The 15,910-nt window shown below is 64.1% G+C and overlaps 4 protein-coding genes across 4 annotated transcripts in view; 2 read left to right on the forward strand and 2 right to left on the reverse strand.

The window, feature by feature from the left end:
- The window catches only part of LOC103825199 (serine/threonine-protein kinase WNK2-like), a 7,403-nt gene extending 1,121 nt beyond the window's left edge, over positions 1-6,282 (reverse strand). Inside the window, exons 1-14 of the mRNA XM_050984840.1 lie at positions 5,961-6,282; positions 5,118-5,290; positions 4,834-5,054; positions 4,614-4,771; positions 4,452-4,540; positions 4,154-4,373; positions 3,444-3,654; positions 2,989-3,119; positions 1,514-2,917; positions 1,320-1,436; positions 896-1,006; positions 786-813; positions 638-718; positions 4-530 (exon numbers count right to left, since the gene is read on the reverse strand). Of these exons, the coding sequence (XP_050840797.1) occupies positions 4-530; positions 638-718; positions 786-813; positions 896-1,006; positions 1,320-1,436; positions 1,514-2,917; positions 2,989-3,119; positions 3,444-3,654; positions 4,154-4,373; positions 4,452-4,540; positions 4,614-4,771; positions 4,834-5,054; positions 5,118-5,290; positions 5,961-6,275 (3,786 nt within the window). The 5' untranslated portion in view covers positions 6,276-6,282. The remainder of the gene's footprint in view (positions 1-3; positions 531-637; positions 719-785; positions 814-895; positions 1,007-1,319; positions 1,437-1,513; positions 2,918-2,988; positions 3,120-3,443; positions 3,655-4,153; positions 4,374-4,451; positions 4,541-4,613; positions 4,772-4,833; positions 5,055-5,117; positions 5,291-5,960) is intronic.
- A 1,902-nt stretch (positions 6,283-8,184) lies between these two features.
- TSR2 (TSR2 ribosome maturation factor) lies at positions 8,185-10,195 on the forward strand. Its single transcript, XM_050984576.1, has 5 exons — positions 8,185-8,385; positions 8,574-8,664; positions 8,753-8,844; positions 9,334-9,570; positions 10,011-10,195. The coding sequence occupies exons 1-5, from the start codon at positions 8,200-8,202 to the stop codon at positions 10,080-10,082; spliced, it is 678 nt and encodes a 225-aa protein (XP_050840533.1). The 5' UTR covers positions 8,185-8,199; the 3' UTR covers positions 10,083-10,195.
- Positions 10,196-10,336: 141 nt separating this feature from the next.
- On the forward strand, positions 10,337-14,606 carry ZWINT (ZW10 interacting kinetochore protein). The gene is made up of 10 exons (XM_050984516.1): positions 10,337-10,625; positions 11,082-11,166; positions 11,556-11,661; positions 11,991-12,157; positions 12,347-12,397; positions 12,772-12,854; positions 13,140-13,314; positions 13,558-13,667; positions 13,906-14,062; positions 14,472-14,606. Exons 1-10 carry the CDS (start codon positions 10,597-10,599, stop codon positions 14,586-14,588), a joined length of 1,080 nt encoding a protein of 359 aa, XP_050840473.1. The 5' UTR covers positions 10,337-10,596; the 3' UTR covers positions 14,589-14,606.
- An 11-nt stretch (positions 14,607-14,617) lies between these two features.
- The window catches only part of LOC127060743 (metabotropic glutamate receptor 6-like), a 2,004-nt gene continuing 711 nt past the window's right edge, over positions 14,618-15,910 (reverse strand). The window contains exons 2-3 of the mRNA XM_050984842.1: positions 15,430-15,821; positions 14,618-14,881 (exon numbers count right to left, since the gene is read on the reverse strand). Coding sequence (XP_050840799.1) covers positions 14,732-14,881; positions 15,430-15,821 — 542 coding nt within the window. The 3' untranslated portion in view covers positions 14,618-14,731. The remainder of the gene's footprint in view (positions 14,882-15,429; positions 15,822-15,910) is intronic.

Genomic DNA, 15,910 nt, shown 5'->3' on the forward strand with positions numbered 1-15,910 from the left:
GGTCCCCAGTCCTTGGGGGTCACCTGGCTCTTGGGACACATCCAGCTGTGGGGGGTCGGGTGGTTCCCTGGGTCCCTCCTGCTCCAATGGGGCAGTGACTGTCCCCTGTTCCTGGGGGACACCCGGCTCTGCATCCCCAGGGATGAGGGGCTCTTGGTGGCCATTGAGCTCCGGAGGTTTGGGGTCAGCCACGTCCAGGTGTCCAGGGCTGGGGACACTCAGCCCCGAGCCCTGGGGAGCCCCCAGATCTTGGGGTTCGGGGTTGATCCTCTCTGGTTCTGTGGGTTCAGCCACCTCCTGGGGACTGGTGACAGCTGTCCCCAAAGCCTGGGGGACACCCAGCTCCTCCAGTTTGGGGACAGCCGACCCCTGGCCCTGGGGGACATCCAAGTCCTGGGCTTTGGGGACCCCCATCTTCGTCCCCCCCGGCCCGCCTTGCTCTGACGTTCCACTCTTGTTTGTCCCTTGTCCTTGGAGACCCCCCTGGGATGTCCCCAGGGCTCTCCGGGTGGGCGGGGGTCCCCCAGGGCCTGCAGAGAGGGGACACCTCCATCAGGGATGGGGTGGGGGGTGACACCTCCCAGCCCTGGGGGTGTGGTGGCAGGTCCGTGTCCCCTCCCAGCCCCTGGGGACGCACCGGTGGCCTCTCGGTTCCGGATGGTTTGGTTGATGCAGAACCTCCAGCGCCCCACGGGTGACGACTGGGGGGGGCCTTCCCCTGGTGGGGGGTGAGGGGTCAGCGGGTGGGGGGCGACCCCAGCCCCCTCCCCTCCCCCACTACTCACCACCCACTGGCGGTTCCAGGGGTCCCACCTGGGGGGAGACACATTTGGGGGGTCAGTGGGGGGTCTGGGTGGGGGGAGGGACAAGGAGGGGGAGGGGGCAGGGGGAGCACCTGGGGGTCCGGGGCGGGGGTCCCGAGGAGCCCCCGTGCCTGCTCCACAATGGCCTTGAGCTCCTCCACGAACTTGTCCCGCTCCCCCTCCAGGACAAAGTTGTCCTCGACCTGTGGGGGGGACACGGGTTGGGAGGGGGGACATAGATTGGGGGAAGGGACATGGACTGGGGACACAGAGTGGGGAGGGGGACATAGACTGGGGAAGAGGACATGGTTTGGGGGGGACACACATTGGGGGGACATGGGTCAGGGACATGGGCTGGTGGCACAAGGACACAAATTGGGGTAGGGGACACATTGAGGGAGAGGGACAGACATTGGGAAGGGGGCATGGACTAGAGGCAAGGGACTTGGATCAGAGATGGACATAGGCTGGGGAAGGGGACAGGGGCTGGGGACACGGGGACAGCTCGGGGGTCACCATGTAGCAGGCGATGTCCTCGGGCGCGTCCCCATCCGCATCAAACCTGAAGGTGACCATCTTGCTGTCGTGGGTCTCCAGCTGGCACTCCACCGTGTTGTCCCCAGCTGAGGACACCTGGGGGGGGGTGACACTCTGTGACCGTGCTGGGATGTCCCCACACGGCCCCCCCTGGCCCCCAGCCCCGCCCTGACCTGCAGCACGGTGAGCTGGAAGCGGGCGGGGCGCTGGTACGACGCGCGGCGCTGCCGGGCACGCGGCCCGGGGACTTCGGGGACATCGGGGACACGCAGCAGGGACGCGGCCTCGGCAGGCACCGAGGGGTCCTCAGGGCCAGGGAGCATCGGGGGTTGTGGCATTGGGGATGGTGGTGGCATCTCTGGAGCTGGTGGCATCGGGGATGGTGGTGGCATCTGTGGGGCCGGTGACATCCCCATGGCTGGTGGCATCATGGATGGTGGTGGCATCTCTGGAGCTTGTGGCATCCCCATGGCTGGTGGCATCATGGATGGTGGTGGCATCTCTGGAGCTTGTGGCATCCCCATGGCTGGTGGCATCATGGATGGTGGTGGCATCTCTGGGGCCGGTGGCATTCTCATGGCTGGTGGTATTGGGGATGGTGGTGGCATCCCTGGAGCTTGTGACATCCCCATGGCTGGTGGCAGGACAGATGGAGGTGGCACCCCTGGGGCTGGTGGCATCATGGGTGGAGCTGGCATCCCTTGTGCTGGTGGCATCACCATGGCTGGTGGCACCATGGATGGTGGTGGCATCTCTGAGGCTGGTGGCATCATCGATGGTGGTGGCATCCCTTGGGCAGATGGCACCCCTGGGGCTGGTGACACCCCCATCACTGGTGGCATCACAGACGGAGGTGGCATCCCTTGGGCTGGTGGCATCATGGATGGAGGTGGCATCTCCGGGGCTGGTGACATCCCCATGACTGGTGTCATGATGGACAGTGGTGGCACCCCCAGAGCTGGTGACATCCCCACCACTGGTGGCATCCCTGGAGCTGGTGACATCCCTGGCACCAGCTGCATGGTGGGGACTGGCTGTGGTGGCATCCCCTGGGCTGGTGGCATCCCTGGACCTGGTGGCATCCCAGGGGCTATTGGTGGCATTCCAAGGCCTGGCTGCAGCTGCACCATGGGGACCAACTGTGGTGGCACCCCAGCTTGGGGTGCCACTCCTGGTGGCATCCCTTGGGCTGGTGTCACCCCTGGAGCTGGTGGCATCCCTTGGGCTGGTGTCACCCCTGGAGCTGGTGGCATTCCGGCTGGAGGTGGCACCCCCAGAGCTGGTGTCACCCCCAGAGCAGGTGTCCCTCCCGGGGCCAGTGGCACTCCAGTAGGAGGTGGCACCCCTTGCGCTGGTGACACTCCAGGAGCTGCTGTCACCCCCGCAGCTGGCACTGCCACCCCCACTGCCACTCTCGGTGCCATCCCCGGCCCTGGGGCACCAGGTGCCACCTGTGGCTGTGTCCCCACTGTCACCGAGCCCCCGCCACAGCCACAGGGGTCTCCCTCAGGCCCAGCTGGCTCTGTGGTGGCTCCTCCGGTGCCATCCTCTGCTGTCCCCTCGGTCCCCTGGGTCACCTGCAGGACATGGGGCAGTGCCAGGGGGGTCTGGACCTCCCCCAGGACCCCCCAGTGTGACGGGCACTTACCAGTGGTGGCACAGGGGGGGACACCCCATCCTGGGGTCCCTGTGGGTACCCCCAGAGCTGCTCAGGTGCTCCGGTGACACCGCCAGGACCGGGGACATCTGGGGGGGGGACGTTGTCCAGGATCCCCTCAGCTGTGGGGAGGGAGCAAGGGGGGGTCACTGCTGGGGGGTCTCACTGTGGGCAGGGGGCACTTGTGGAGGCTGAGGGCACTTTGGGGGGACAAGGGGGGCAGTTTTGGGGGGCTGAGGGCAGTTTGGGGGGACAAGGGGGGCAGTGGGCAGTTTTGGGGGCAGTTTAAAGGGGTTGGGGACTGTTTTTTTAGGGGGCAGTTTGAGGGTCTGGGGGCAGTTCTGGGTGTCCAGGGGCAGTTTTGGGGGCACTGGGGGCAGTTCTAGGGGACAGTTTGAGGGTCAGGGGGCAGTTTTGGGTGTCCAGGGGCAGTTTTGGGGTCTCACCAAGGCCAGGCGGGGGCTGCTCCTGCAGCAGCTGCTGCCTCACGTGCTGATCGACCTCAGTGTCCTCGCTCTCGGGGCCCCCCCGGCTCTCAGGGCCCCCCCTGCCCTCTGCCTGCTTCTTCTCCCGCGTCTTCCTCACCAGCGCCAGCCGGTCCCGGATGGATTTGGCCACAGCCTTGGAATCACTCTCGTGGAAGAACCCGGATTTCACCTGAGGGAGGGAATTTGGGGTGTTCAGGGGCAGCACCGAGAGCTGGGGGGGCTTGGGGTTGGTTCCAGAGGGAATTTTGGGGGGCATTGGTTTTGGGAGAGGTTCAAGGTGAGGTTCAGGGATGAATTTTGGGGCATCATTGGTTTTGGGAGAGGTTCAGGGATGAATTTTTGGGGTATCAGTTTTGGGAGAGGTTCAAGGTGAGGTTTAGGGATCAGTTATGGGGGAGAGGTTCCAGGTGAGCTTAAAGGATGAATTTTGGGGCATCGCTGGTTTTGGGAGAGGTTCAGGAATGAATTTTGGGGTAACTTTCCTTATGGAAGAGGCTCAGAAGAGTTGGAGGGACCAACTGTTGGGTTCCAGGGTGGATTTTGAGCTGTCACTGCCTTTGGGGGTGTTCAAGATGAGCTTGAGCCACAATTTTGGAGGCTCATTGCATTTGGAGAGAATCGAGACCAATTAGGGGCCAACCCTGAGGATTTTTGGGGTCACTCCTCACCATCTCATAGGCCACCTCCTCGGGGACATCAGCCTCCAAGTTGAAGCTGAACTCGATGGCCTCGTTGTCCTTGTGCTTGCCCTTGAGCTTTTTGGGGTCCTCCACCCAGAGCCGCAGCGCCAGCGCCGGGTCCAGCCCCGCGTCGTCCTCGGCCAGCTCCACGCGCAGCCCCGTGTCCTCGGCGAAGAACGCGTGGTCCAGCAGGTCCCGGATGGACAACCTGGCATGGGGATGGGGTGGTCAGTGTGGTCAGTCCTGGGGGGCCGCAGGGGTCCCAGACCACCACCCCACCCCACACCTCTCAGCTTTGTTCTGCCGGATGCAGCCCTCAATGATCTCCTTCACCTCGGGGTCTGTCACCTTGTGGAAACTCGCCGGCTTGATGCCCTGTGGGGGGGACATGGTGACTTGGGGGGGCTCTGGAGAGGTTTGGGGGTCTCAGGGGTGGTGGGACACCCACGCTGGTGACTTTGCGGTAGATCTGGGCGGCGTTCTGGCACTCGGAGTAGGGGTACTCGGACGTGCCCATCTCCAGCATGCACATCCCGAAGGCGTAGACGTCCACGGACTCATCGTAGCGCTCCTCATACATCTCAGGGGCCATAAACTCTGGGGTCCCTGTGGGGTGGGAGGTCAGGGGGGGCCGTCGGGGCCGTCCCCGAGGTCCCCGTGGTGCTCACCGATGACGCTTTTGGCGAAGGACGTGCGCATGAGCGTGGCCAGCCCCAGGTCACCGATCTTGACGGAGCCGGTGGGGCCGGTGATGAAGATGTTGTCGCACTTGAGGTCGCGGTGGATGATGGGCGGCGTCCTCGTGTGCAGGAACTGCAGCCCCTTCAGGATCTGCCGGCACCAGCTCCGCAACACCTTCGGCTTCATCACCTTGAACCTCTTGAGGTACCTGTGGGGTCCCGTCAGCCACGCCCGGACCCCCCCAAGGTGTCCCCCTGCGCCCCAAACTCACGTCTTGAGGGTGCCTGAGGTCATGAGCTCAGTGACGAGGACGATGCACTTCTTGCCGCGGAGCGAGGACTCCCAGGAGTCGTAGAAGCGGACGATGTTGGGGTGCTGCAGCCCCTTGAGCATCTCGGCCTCCTCCTTGAAGCGCTGCTGCTCTGCCTTGGTCAGCTTGCGGTCCTGGGGGGCACAGACACACCCCAAAGTCCAGCAGCGGTGTGGGCACCGGGTGCCAGGGTCAGCGTTAGCAGCCCCCAGCCCCAGGATCGTCATCATCATCATCATCATCATCATTCTCCAGCCCCAAGATCATCATCATTATCATGCCTAAACCTCAGGGTTGTTCACAGCACCATCATCATCATCTTTCAATTCCAGCATCATCATTATCACCATCATCATCATCATTATCATCCCCAAACTCCAGGGTTGTCATCATCATCATCATCCCTAAACCTCAGGGCCATTGCCAGCATCATCATCATCGTCATTGTCATCATCATCATCCCCAAATTCCAGGGTCAGCATCTTCACCCCCAAATCCCACCATCATCATCATCAAGGGAGGATTTTGGGGACCACTGATATCAGAAGAACCTCAAGCTGAGCTTGAGGAGCCACTCACAGCTTTGGAAGAAGCTCAACACCAACTTGAGAGGCCAATCAGGGGCTTCATGACAAATTTTGAGGTGTCCCCATCTTCCAAAGAGCCTCAAACCCCCCCAAGAACCCCCCAAAACCCCACCATCATCTCCCCATGACCCTAAAAAAACCCAATTTCACCTCCCACCCACCAATTCACGACCCCCAGCCCCCCAAAACTGCCCCCCCCCCCCGTCTCGGGGCTCACCTGCAGCTCACACCAGGCCACCTCCACCCAGGTGTCGGTGTCGAAGCCCTTGAAGACCGTCTTGAAGGCGCCTCGCCCCAGCTCGATGTCGAACTTGAGGAAGCGGCCACCGGGAGAGGTGGCCACGGCCTTCATCTCCGCCTCCTCCTCGCCCTCCTCGCCCCCCCCGAGCCGGGGGTCGCCCCGCGGGCTGGGGTCGCCGCCGCGCTCACCCCGCTCCTCCTCCTCCAGCACCTCCACGCTCTTGCGAAAGAAGCGTTTTGGGGGGGCGGGGGGGGACGCGGGAGTTTTGGGGTCCCCCAGATCGGCGGCCATGGTTGTCCCCCCTTCCCCCCCCCCACCCGCCCGAAAATTTTAGGGGGTGACCCCCCCCCCCCCCGCCGCCCCCTCGCCAGCCCCAGCTGCCCCTATGGATGAAAGGGGGGGAGGGGGCCGCGTGTCCGGGGTGGTTTAGGGGGTCTGGGGGGGGGGGGGTCACCTCGATTTTAGGGGTGTCCCCCCCCTTGGTGGCACCGGCGGTGGCCGCGTCACCCCCTCCCCCGCGGGGGGGGACCTGCGGGGGAGACAAAGAGGCTTCGGTGGGGCGGGGGGAGGGGGGCAATCGGAGGGGGGGAGGGTGTAATTAATAAGGGCAGCGGGGTTAATTGGGGGGGTCCCCGAAATCTGGGGGGGGTGGAAGCATCCCCCCGGCCCCCCCCCCGCACAGCGGCTGCTCTTCCTGCGGAGGAAGGACTTCCGGGGGCAGCCCCCCCCCCAAAAGGATGCTACAGGTACGCCCGCCCCCAAGGATGCCATAGGTACCCTCGGGACGCCCTCGGCTGCTATGGGTACCCCCCAAGGATGCTATAGGTACCCCCAAGGATGCTATAGGTACCCTGAGTGCCCACCCGGGTGCCACAGGTACCCCCCCCAAGGATGCCACAGGTACCTCAGCCCCTCCCCCCCCCCGCTGTGGGGCCCCCTATGTATCCTATAGGGGCGGAGAGTGCCCAGTTCTGATCCCTATAGCCCCCCTGGACCACCGTAGCCCACCCCCTATAGCCCCCCACAGTTCCTGTGTGTCCCATACAGCCCCCTCCCCATAGAGCCCCATAGAGTCCCCCAGGCCCTACAACCCCTATGCCCTCCTATACCTCATAGAGAGCCCCGCAGCCCCTATAGCCCCTGTGCCCCCTATACCCCATAGAGCCCCGCAGCCCCTATAGCCCCTGTGCCCCCTATACCCCATAGAGAGCCCCGCAGCCCCTATAGCCCCTGTGCCCCCTATACCCCATAAGAGCCCCGCAGCCCCTATAGCCCCTGTGCCCCCTATACCCCATAGAGAGCCCCACAGCCCCTATAGCCCCTGTGCCCCCTATACCCCATAGAGAGCCCCGCAGCCCCTATAGCCCTGTGCCCCCTATACCCCATAGAGAGCCCCGCAGCTCCTATAGCCCCTGTGCCCCCTATACCCCATAGAGAGCCCCGCAGCCCCTATAGCCCCTGTGCCCCCTATACCCCAGAGAGCCCCGCAGCCCCTATAGCCCCTGTGCCTCCTATACCTCATAGAGAGCCCCGCAGCCCCTATAGCCCCTGTGCCCCCTATACCCCATAGAGCCCCGCAGCCCCTATAGCCCCTGTGCCTCCTATACCTCATAGAGAGCCCCGCAGCCCCTATAGCCCCTGTGCCCCCTATACCCCATAGAGCCCCGCAGCCCCTATAGCCCCTGTGCCTCCTATACCTCATAGAGGCCCCGCAGCCCCTATAGCCCCTGTGCCCCCTATACCCCATAGGAGCCCCGCAGCCCCTATAGCCCCTGTGCCCCCTATACCCCATAGAGCCCCGCAGCCCCTATAGCCCCTGTGCCCCCTATACCCCACAGAGAGCCCCGCAGCCCCTATAGCCCCTGTGCCCCCTATACCCCATAGAGCCCCCCAGCTCCTATACCCTATAGAGCCCCCCCCCCCTAAAGCCCCTGTGCCGCCCTACACCCCATAAAGCCCCCCAGGCCCTATAACCCCTATGCCCCCCTATACCCCATAGAGCCCCCAGCCCCTATTACCTGTGTCCCCTATACCCCATGGAGCCCCCTAGAGCTCCTGTGTGCCCTGCACCCCCTATAGTGCCCCCATACCCCCCCTGTGCCCCACACCCCCCACCCTCTCACCCGCCTCACGTGACCACCGCCTTGCGGGGGCTGTCGGGAGTTGTAGTCCCGTCCTACCTCTGACGGAGACCACGCCCCTCAACACCACGCCCATGTCCTGCCACGCCCCCACGCGTCCATCGGTGACTCGGGGATCGCTCCGTGCCTCGCTCGCTCGCGGATTCGGCGCTCGGTCGCACCGCCTGCGCAGCGCCGTCATGGCGGCCCCCGGGGTGGAAGCGCGGGCGCTGTTCGCGGAGGGGGTGCGGGCCGTGCTGGGGGGGTGGGCGGCGCTGCAGGTGAGGGGGATACCGGGGACACCTGGGGACACCTTGGGGACACCTTGGGGGGGCACTGGGGACAGCTGCGAGCTGTGCTGGAGGGGTGGGCGGCGTGAGGGGGCTTTGAGGGGCGCTTGGGGACGCAGAGGGGGCACTCCGGGACCAGCGCCGGGTGTCCCCATGTCCCCCTCGGGCTGTCCCCGCAGCTGGCGGTGGCGCAGGGCTTCGGAGGCCCGCAGAGTTCCGAGAAGGCCGCGTGGCTCAGCTCGGCGCTGCTCGACTTCTTCACGCAGAACGGTGCGTGCTGCCCCTCCCCCACCCGGGGAGAGGGAGGGTCGGGGGGGGGGGAAGGGGCAGAGGTAACACCCCCCGATCCCCCTCCCAGCTGACCTGGAGCAGGAGGAGGTGGAGGATTTCCTGGCCGAGGTGATGGACAATGAGTTCGACACGGTGGTGGAGGATGGCAGCCTGCAGCAGGTGGGCTCCCAGTACGGACCAGTATGGACCAGTATGGAGCAGTGTGCTCCCAGCAGCCGGCCAGCCTCCCCCCGGCACTCCCAGTACAGACCAGTTTGTCCTCAGGCTGCTCTCAGCATCTTTTACTGGCCTTTGTCCCTTCCTGGTACCCTTGGTCCCTTCCCAGGTGCTCCCAGTACAAACCAGTATGGACAAGGATGTTCCCAGTAGCCACTCCCAGTTCATCCCAGTCCATCCCCGGGCTGTTACCACCATCCTTCAGTGCTGCCAGAGCCTCCCAGTATAGACCAGTGTGTTCTCAGTGCTCTTTTACTTCTTCCCAGTTCATCCCAGTCCCGCACATTGCGCCTCAGCACCCCCCAGACTCATCCCAGTACATCCCAGTCCACCCCAGTCTCCTCCCAGTGGTTCCCAGTCTCTCCCTAGTGGTTCCCAGTCCATCCCAGTCCCTCCCAGTGGTTCCCAGTCCATCCCAGTGTCCCCCTGCAGGTGAGCCAGGAGCTGGTGACCCTTTTTGCCCGGGCGCGAGGCGGGGATGTTGTGGGGATGGGGGCGGCCCTGGGGGCTCTGGCCCAGCGTGGCCCCGCCCTGGCCGCCGCCCTGGCCACCGCCCGCCCAGGGGGAGACCCCCAGAGCCCCCCCAGGACCCCCCCCACAGCCCCCCGGAGCCCCCCGGAGCGAGGGGAGGAGGAGGAAGAGGAGGAGAGCAGCGAGGAAGAGGAGGAGGTGAGGGGTGACATCACTGGGATGATGTCATGGGGAGCTGATGATGTCATTGCTTGGGAGCCAATTGGATTGGGAGGGTGCTGATGATGTCATCAAAGGGGGTGGTGAATGTGGTGATGATGTCATGGGGTGTAACCCTGAGGGGGATACTGATGATGTAATTAAATTGGGGGGTGGTGATGCCCCAGGACCCCCAAGTGAGGAGTGGCTAGGGGGTGATGATGTCATTCCTGATGATGTCATTCAGTCCTGGTGATGTCATCAAGTGGGGGAAACAGAGATGGGGGTGGGGCAGTGGTGGTGTCACCAAATTTAGGAAGAGGGACCCCAGGACCCCTGTGATGGGAGGGGCACTGATGATGTCACTGAGGGAGGGTGTGTGACACTGATGACATCACTGAGGGGTGGTGTCATACTGATGACGTCATTATCCCACCCAGGCCATGGAGTGTGGGACACCCCCGCCCCCCTCGGACGGCTGGACCGTGGTGCAGCGGCGGCGGCGGCGATGATGGGGGGAGGGGTGTCCGGTGTGTCCCCCCCCAGCTTGGGGGACACCCCTCCCCCACCCTGCTCCCCAAACTGGGGGGGAATAAAGGCCCCTCCCCCCATGGGGGTGTGGGAAGAGGAGTCGTGTGATTATTGGAGGGAGAGGCCGCTTAGAGAGCCCCTGGCCCCTCTGCGGGCCCCACTGCGACCCCAGCGATCCCTCCCAGTTTAACACAGCCCCTCCCAGTATTACCCGGTCCCTCCCTGTGCCCTCGCCCAGCCCCGCCCATAATGGCGGCCGCTCTGAGGGCTCCAGGGCAGTGAGGTGCTGTGGCTTTCTCACCCCCCCCTTGTGATTGGCTGCACTTTGTATCCGTGCCGCCTCCTTTCGCCGTTCTCACGCGGTGATTGGTTGGGGAGAGCGGAGGCGAGCGGCGATTGGTCAGCTAGACTCAAATTGGGTGGGCGCGGGCGGTGATTGGTCTCCGGCGCTCGGGTGGGCGGAGCGAGGTGGGAGAGCGGGAAGACGCGGCGGCGATGGCGGCCCGGTTGGAGCGCGCGAGGGGGTGAGCGCGAGACCCCCCCCCCCCCCTAAAGGCGGGAACCCCTGAGGGCTGCCTGGCCGCCATCTTGGATCGGGGGCGTCCCCCACCCCCCCTCCCGGGGGGTTCACCGGGAGCCATTGGGGTCCCTGGGGTCACTTCATCCTCTTTGGGGTCCCTGAGGGGTGACCGGGTCCTTACGGGCTCTTTGGGGTGACACCTGGCCCCACACGGGGCACTGCAGTCTGTCCGTGCCCTCACGTATCCTTAGGGCTCTGGGGAAGGGGGGAGAGGTCGCCGAGGGGTCTCCTCATCCCCACGGGGGTCCCCGGGACCCCACGCATGTCGGAGGAGGGGGCCTGGTTGTCTCCATGTCCCCACTCGTGTCACTGGGAGGTATCGGGAGGATCTCCTCGTTCCTGGAGGGGTCTGGGGAGTGTCCCCCCCCATCCCCACCCGTGTCCCCACGCGTGTCCCCAGGGCGCTGGCAGCGCTCGAGGCTGCCCTGGCCGAGGAGGAAGAGGAGGGTGATGTCCCCACCCGGGTCCTGGTGGAACATCAAATGGTGAGACCCCAAAACTGCGCCACAGCACCTCAGAATATACCTGCAGCACCCATGTATGCCTCACAGCTGTCCCTGGTCTCCACATTTGCCCCACAACACCCCCACATCTGCCCTAAAATTACTTCTGAGCCCCCTAAGTTTCTCACAGACACCCTATCTAACCTTGATTCTTTTAATGACTCCCACATTTATCTCCTAAATCTTCTCAACTGCCCTATTTTCTGTCATTCTCTCTACGCCCTTGTTTTCTTCAAAAAATTCTTTTTTGTCCCCCCAGTTCTCCTCTCCACACCCCATTTTTCCCCTACGCCTCTAACACCTGCTCCATGATGTCCCCCAAACTCCTTGGCACCCCAAATCTCCCCTGACACCCCAAACCTGCCCCCCAGGACACCCGGCGGAAGCAGAAGCTGCTCCTGTCCCAGCTCCGGGTGCTGAAGCTGCTCCTGGGGGTCATCGAGAACCCGGGGCTGCCCCCAGCCCCCACCAACCTGCGTGAGCCCCCAAACCGAACCCCAAAATCCCTTGAGCCCCTACACTGAACCCAGACCTGCCCTCAGCCTGCATGAGCCCCCCAAACTCCTGGGTTGACCCTGAACCCCAAAACCCCTTGACTCACCTTGTCCACCTTGGGGGTTCCTGGGTCCCCTTTGGGGGTTCCTAGGTCCCCTTGGGGAGGGAGCTCAAGGGATATTTGGGGATTCCTGTACATCTGAGTCCTTTTTGGGGCTTCCTGGGTCCAGTTTGAGAGTTCTGGGACCCCTTTGGGAGGGATTGGTGATTCCCAGGTCCCTTTTGGGGGGCTGACGTGGGGCTCCCCCCAGGCGAGGAGGCGGCGCAGGCTCGGGCGCGTTGGCGGGAGCTGAAGGCGAAGTATGGGGGGGCCCTGGGGGCCCTGGAGGAGGCCGTGCCCCCCGCCCTGGCCCAGCTGCACCGGGGCCAGCAGCTGCTGCAGCGAGGGAAAGCAGCCCTGGGAGCACGGCTTGAACAGGTACGGGGGTCCCAGGGGGGCTGGGGGTCCCAGGGGCCCTGAGGGATCTCAGGGGTGCTGGGGGGATGGGGGGTTCCTGGAAGGCTGGGGGCACAATGTGGGTCTGGGGGCTCATTTGGGGGTTGGGGGCAAAATGTGGGTTTTGGGGGTCCCATGGGTGCTGTCTCTCCCTCCCTCCCTCCTCCCCAGCAAGAAGAGCTGAAGGTGAAGGTGCGTGAGGCCACGGAGAGACGGGACCAGGTGAGACTGGGGGTCACTCTTTGGGGTCCCCCTGCCCTGTGGGGGCTCCTGGTGGGTCCCACTTACTTTGGGTTGCCCTTGCTCACGGTGGGATCTATTCTAGGATTCCTTCTCACTTCGGGTCTTAGCTCCTTCTCCCCCTTTGGGGATCTACCCCCACTTTGGAATCTCTTTGCAGGGTTCTTTTTCTCCCTAAATTTGGGGTCTTTTCCCCTCCTAACTGCAGTTTGTCTTCCCCAGTTTGAGGTCTCCTTCCCTCTAAATTTGGGGTCTCGTTCTCCACTAGTCTGAGATATTTTTCCCCCCAAATGTCTCCTTCCCCTCTAATTTGTGGTCTTTTCTCTCCCTAATTTGGGGTCTCTTTCTCCTCCCAGCTGCTCCGGAGGGTTCAGGAGCGGCGCCTGCAGCGGCTCGGCCGGCAGGAGGCGCTGCAGGGACTGCGGGAGGCAGCGGCCAGGTGAGGGGACAGGGCGGGGGGGACAGGTGAGGACAGGACAGGTGAGGGGGTCATGGGAGGGCACAGGTGAGGAGAGTGAGGTGTGGAGGTGGGAGCCCTGGGATTTTGGGGGGTGGTCCAAGGGTCCTGAGAGGGACCGAGGAGTTTGGGGGGAGCTCCAATGTGGGGGAGAGCCCTGGAAGGGACCCAGTGGGAGTCCAGGTGTCCAGGTGGAGCTCCTAGGATAGTGGGGAATTTTAGGGGGGTGGTCGTGTCACCTCCACCCACGACTGTCATTTCTTTCAGGGTGGAGGCCTCATGCCACCTGTACCAGACTCTGGCAGGGGTCCAGGTGCTGCCCCCCTCCCCAGGGACTCCCAAACTGGAGATGGAGCTGGAGCTGGGACCCCCTCCTGGCTCCTCCCATTCCCTGCCCCCCCTTCGCCTGTCCCTCACCCCCAGCGGGGGTGTCCAGCTACAGGTGAGTGGCTTAGGGGGGATTTTGGGGGGTTGGGGAGGATTTGGGGGGGGGGGGGAGGAATTGGGGGCTGAGAGGAGCACTGGGAGAGCTTGGGGGGGATTTATGGGAACACTTAAAGAGCTGGGGCAGGAGGGGAAGTTTTGGGGGTCAGGAGATCTGTGGGGATGCACTTGGGGGTCAGAGACTGATCTGGGGGGTTCTGGGTGGTTTGGGGGTCTCACCACCTCCTCCTTTTCCCTCCAGGAACCCCCCCTGGGGCTGCCTCCTCCCCTGGGCCCAGGGCTGCTGGAGCTGCAGCTGCGCTGCTGGGAGAGCTGGAGCCTCTGGGCTGAGGTGACACACCTGAGGAACAGGTGAGGGGGGCTGGGGGGGGACTTTGAGGGTGGCTGGGGGACAGCTGGGGGGGGTCTTTGAGGTAGGTGTGAAGTGTCTAGGTGGTAACTGGGAGGGGTAGGGGCATTTGGGAGGATAATTGGGGGGGATGTGGGAGAGTTTGGGGGGGTCTCTGTAGAAGGTCAGGGGGGTTTGGGGGTGATTGCCAGGGTGGGGGGTTGATTTGGGGCTCACCCCAACCCCCTGGTGATCCCCCAGGTTTGCCCTGGACTGGCAGCCGGAGTTGGGGCTCCTGCAGGTTCTGGGGGGCCCCCGGGGCGCCCAGACCCTCTGGACGTTGCAGCTGGAGCCAGGGTACCCCAAGAGTGGGGGGGTGCGACTGCTGCCCCCTGCAAAGGGGTCCCCCCCCATCCCTGTGAGTCCTTTGGGGGTGTCTTAGGGGTGTTTGGGGGTCCCTCAGAGGGGATTAGGGGTCTGTGGGACAGGTTTAGGGGTCCAGGGGCAATTCGAGGGTCCTGGTGGAGCATCTGGGGGGCGGCTGAGGGCAATTTTGGGGTTCCCAGCAGCACTGGGGGGTGCCTGGAGGTGGTTTGGGAGTCCTGGGGGGGGCATTTGGGGGTCACTGAAGGCAATTTTGGGGGGCCCAGACACACTGGGAGATCTTGGGGGTGGTTTGGGGGTCACTGAGGGCAATTTGGAGCTGGTTCCAGAGGCACTTGGGCATCCCATGGATGGTTTTAGGGTTCCTGGTGGATTTGGGGTGGCTCTCAAGGGAGCATGGGGGGGTCCTGGGACTGACCCCCAAACCCCCTTTTCTTCCACAGGCACCCCCAGACCCCCCCACTCTGACACAGTGGCTGGAGCTGCTGGTGGGGGGGGTCCCTGAAAACAGGGGATCCCCTTCTATCCCCCCCATAAAAAACCCCACTGCACCCCAATAAACTCACGTCCAGCCCTTCTCCAGCTCTGTCTCACCCCAAAAAAAAACCACTTCTGGGGGTTTGCAGGAGCAGCTTTGTTGTGGGGAGGGGGCTCTCGGGGTCAGGGGTTTTGGGGTGCCGGGGGTCCCCCAATCCGTGGGTCCCTATGGGGGGGGGTCGGCACCGCGCCGCTTGGGCTGGTTGCGCTCGGGGTGCAGCAGGATCACGTAGACCTTGGGGGCGTAGAGGAGCCCCAGGGGCACCGAGGCCGACAGCGACATGGACACCGTCAGCGTGGCCGTCTGCACGTGCACCTGCACCCCAAAAACGGTACCTCAAAATCCTACTGACCCCAAAATCAGACTGACCCCCCCCAGACCCACTGATCCCCCCAAAATCCCACTGACCCCCCCAAACCCAGCCATTCCCCAACCCAACCGTCCCAAGGGCTCATGGACACCCATCAGCATGGCCATCTGCACGTGCACCTGCACCTGCACCCCAAAAACGGTACCTCAAAATCCCACTGACGCCCAAATCCCATTGATGGCTAAATCTCATTGACCTCAAAACAGGGACATCCCCCCCAGGGGACCTCCAAATACCCCTAAGGACCCCCCAAATCCCCCTCCACACCCTCTCTGCCAACTGGGCAGTGCCAAAGATAGACCCGAAAGCGAACCAGACCACGTGTGCCCGCAGTGACCCCCCCCAAATACCCCCAGGAGCTTCAAACCCCCCTTCCCACCCTCTCTGCTGACTGGGTGGTGCCAAATAAAGAGGGCCTAAAGACAAACCAGACCACGTGTGCCCACAGTGACCCCCCAAAATACCCCCAGGAGCCCCAAACCCTTCTCCTCACCCTCTCTGCCGACTGGGCGGCGCCGAAGAAGATGGGTCCGAAGGCGAGCCACACCACGCAGGTGGTGTACATGGCAAAGCCGATGGGCTTGGCCTCGTTGAAGGTCTCGGGGACGCCGCGCGCTTTGACGGCGTACACGGTGCAGGTGAGCATCAGCAGCAGGGCGTAGGCCAGGCAGGCCAGCGTGGCCCCCTCGGCCATGTCACAGCGCAGGACCCCCCGCGCCGCCTCGGGGTCGGGGGTCCGGCCCATCTCGTAGTCGATGAGGGCGTGGGGTGGCCGGACCAGCAGCCAGGTGGCCGCGGCCACCAGCTGCAGCCCGCTGAGCGTGAAGGTGATGACCAGCTGCGAGGTGGGGCTGATGAAGCGTGGCGGTGTCACCGAGCGCTTCCCTGCGGGGTACAGTGAGTTACGGGGGGCTGCTGGCACCCCCAGAGCTCACCTGCCCTCGAGGGGGGGGAGTGGGGGTACCCGCGTCCTC

Source organism: Serinus canaria, chromosome 25, assembly GCF_022539315.1.
Source record: "Serinus canaria isolate serCan28SL12 chromosome 25, serCan2020, whole genome shotgun sequence".
NCBI lineage: Eukaryota > Metazoa > Chordata > Aves > Passeriformes > Fringillidae > Serinus > Serinus canaria.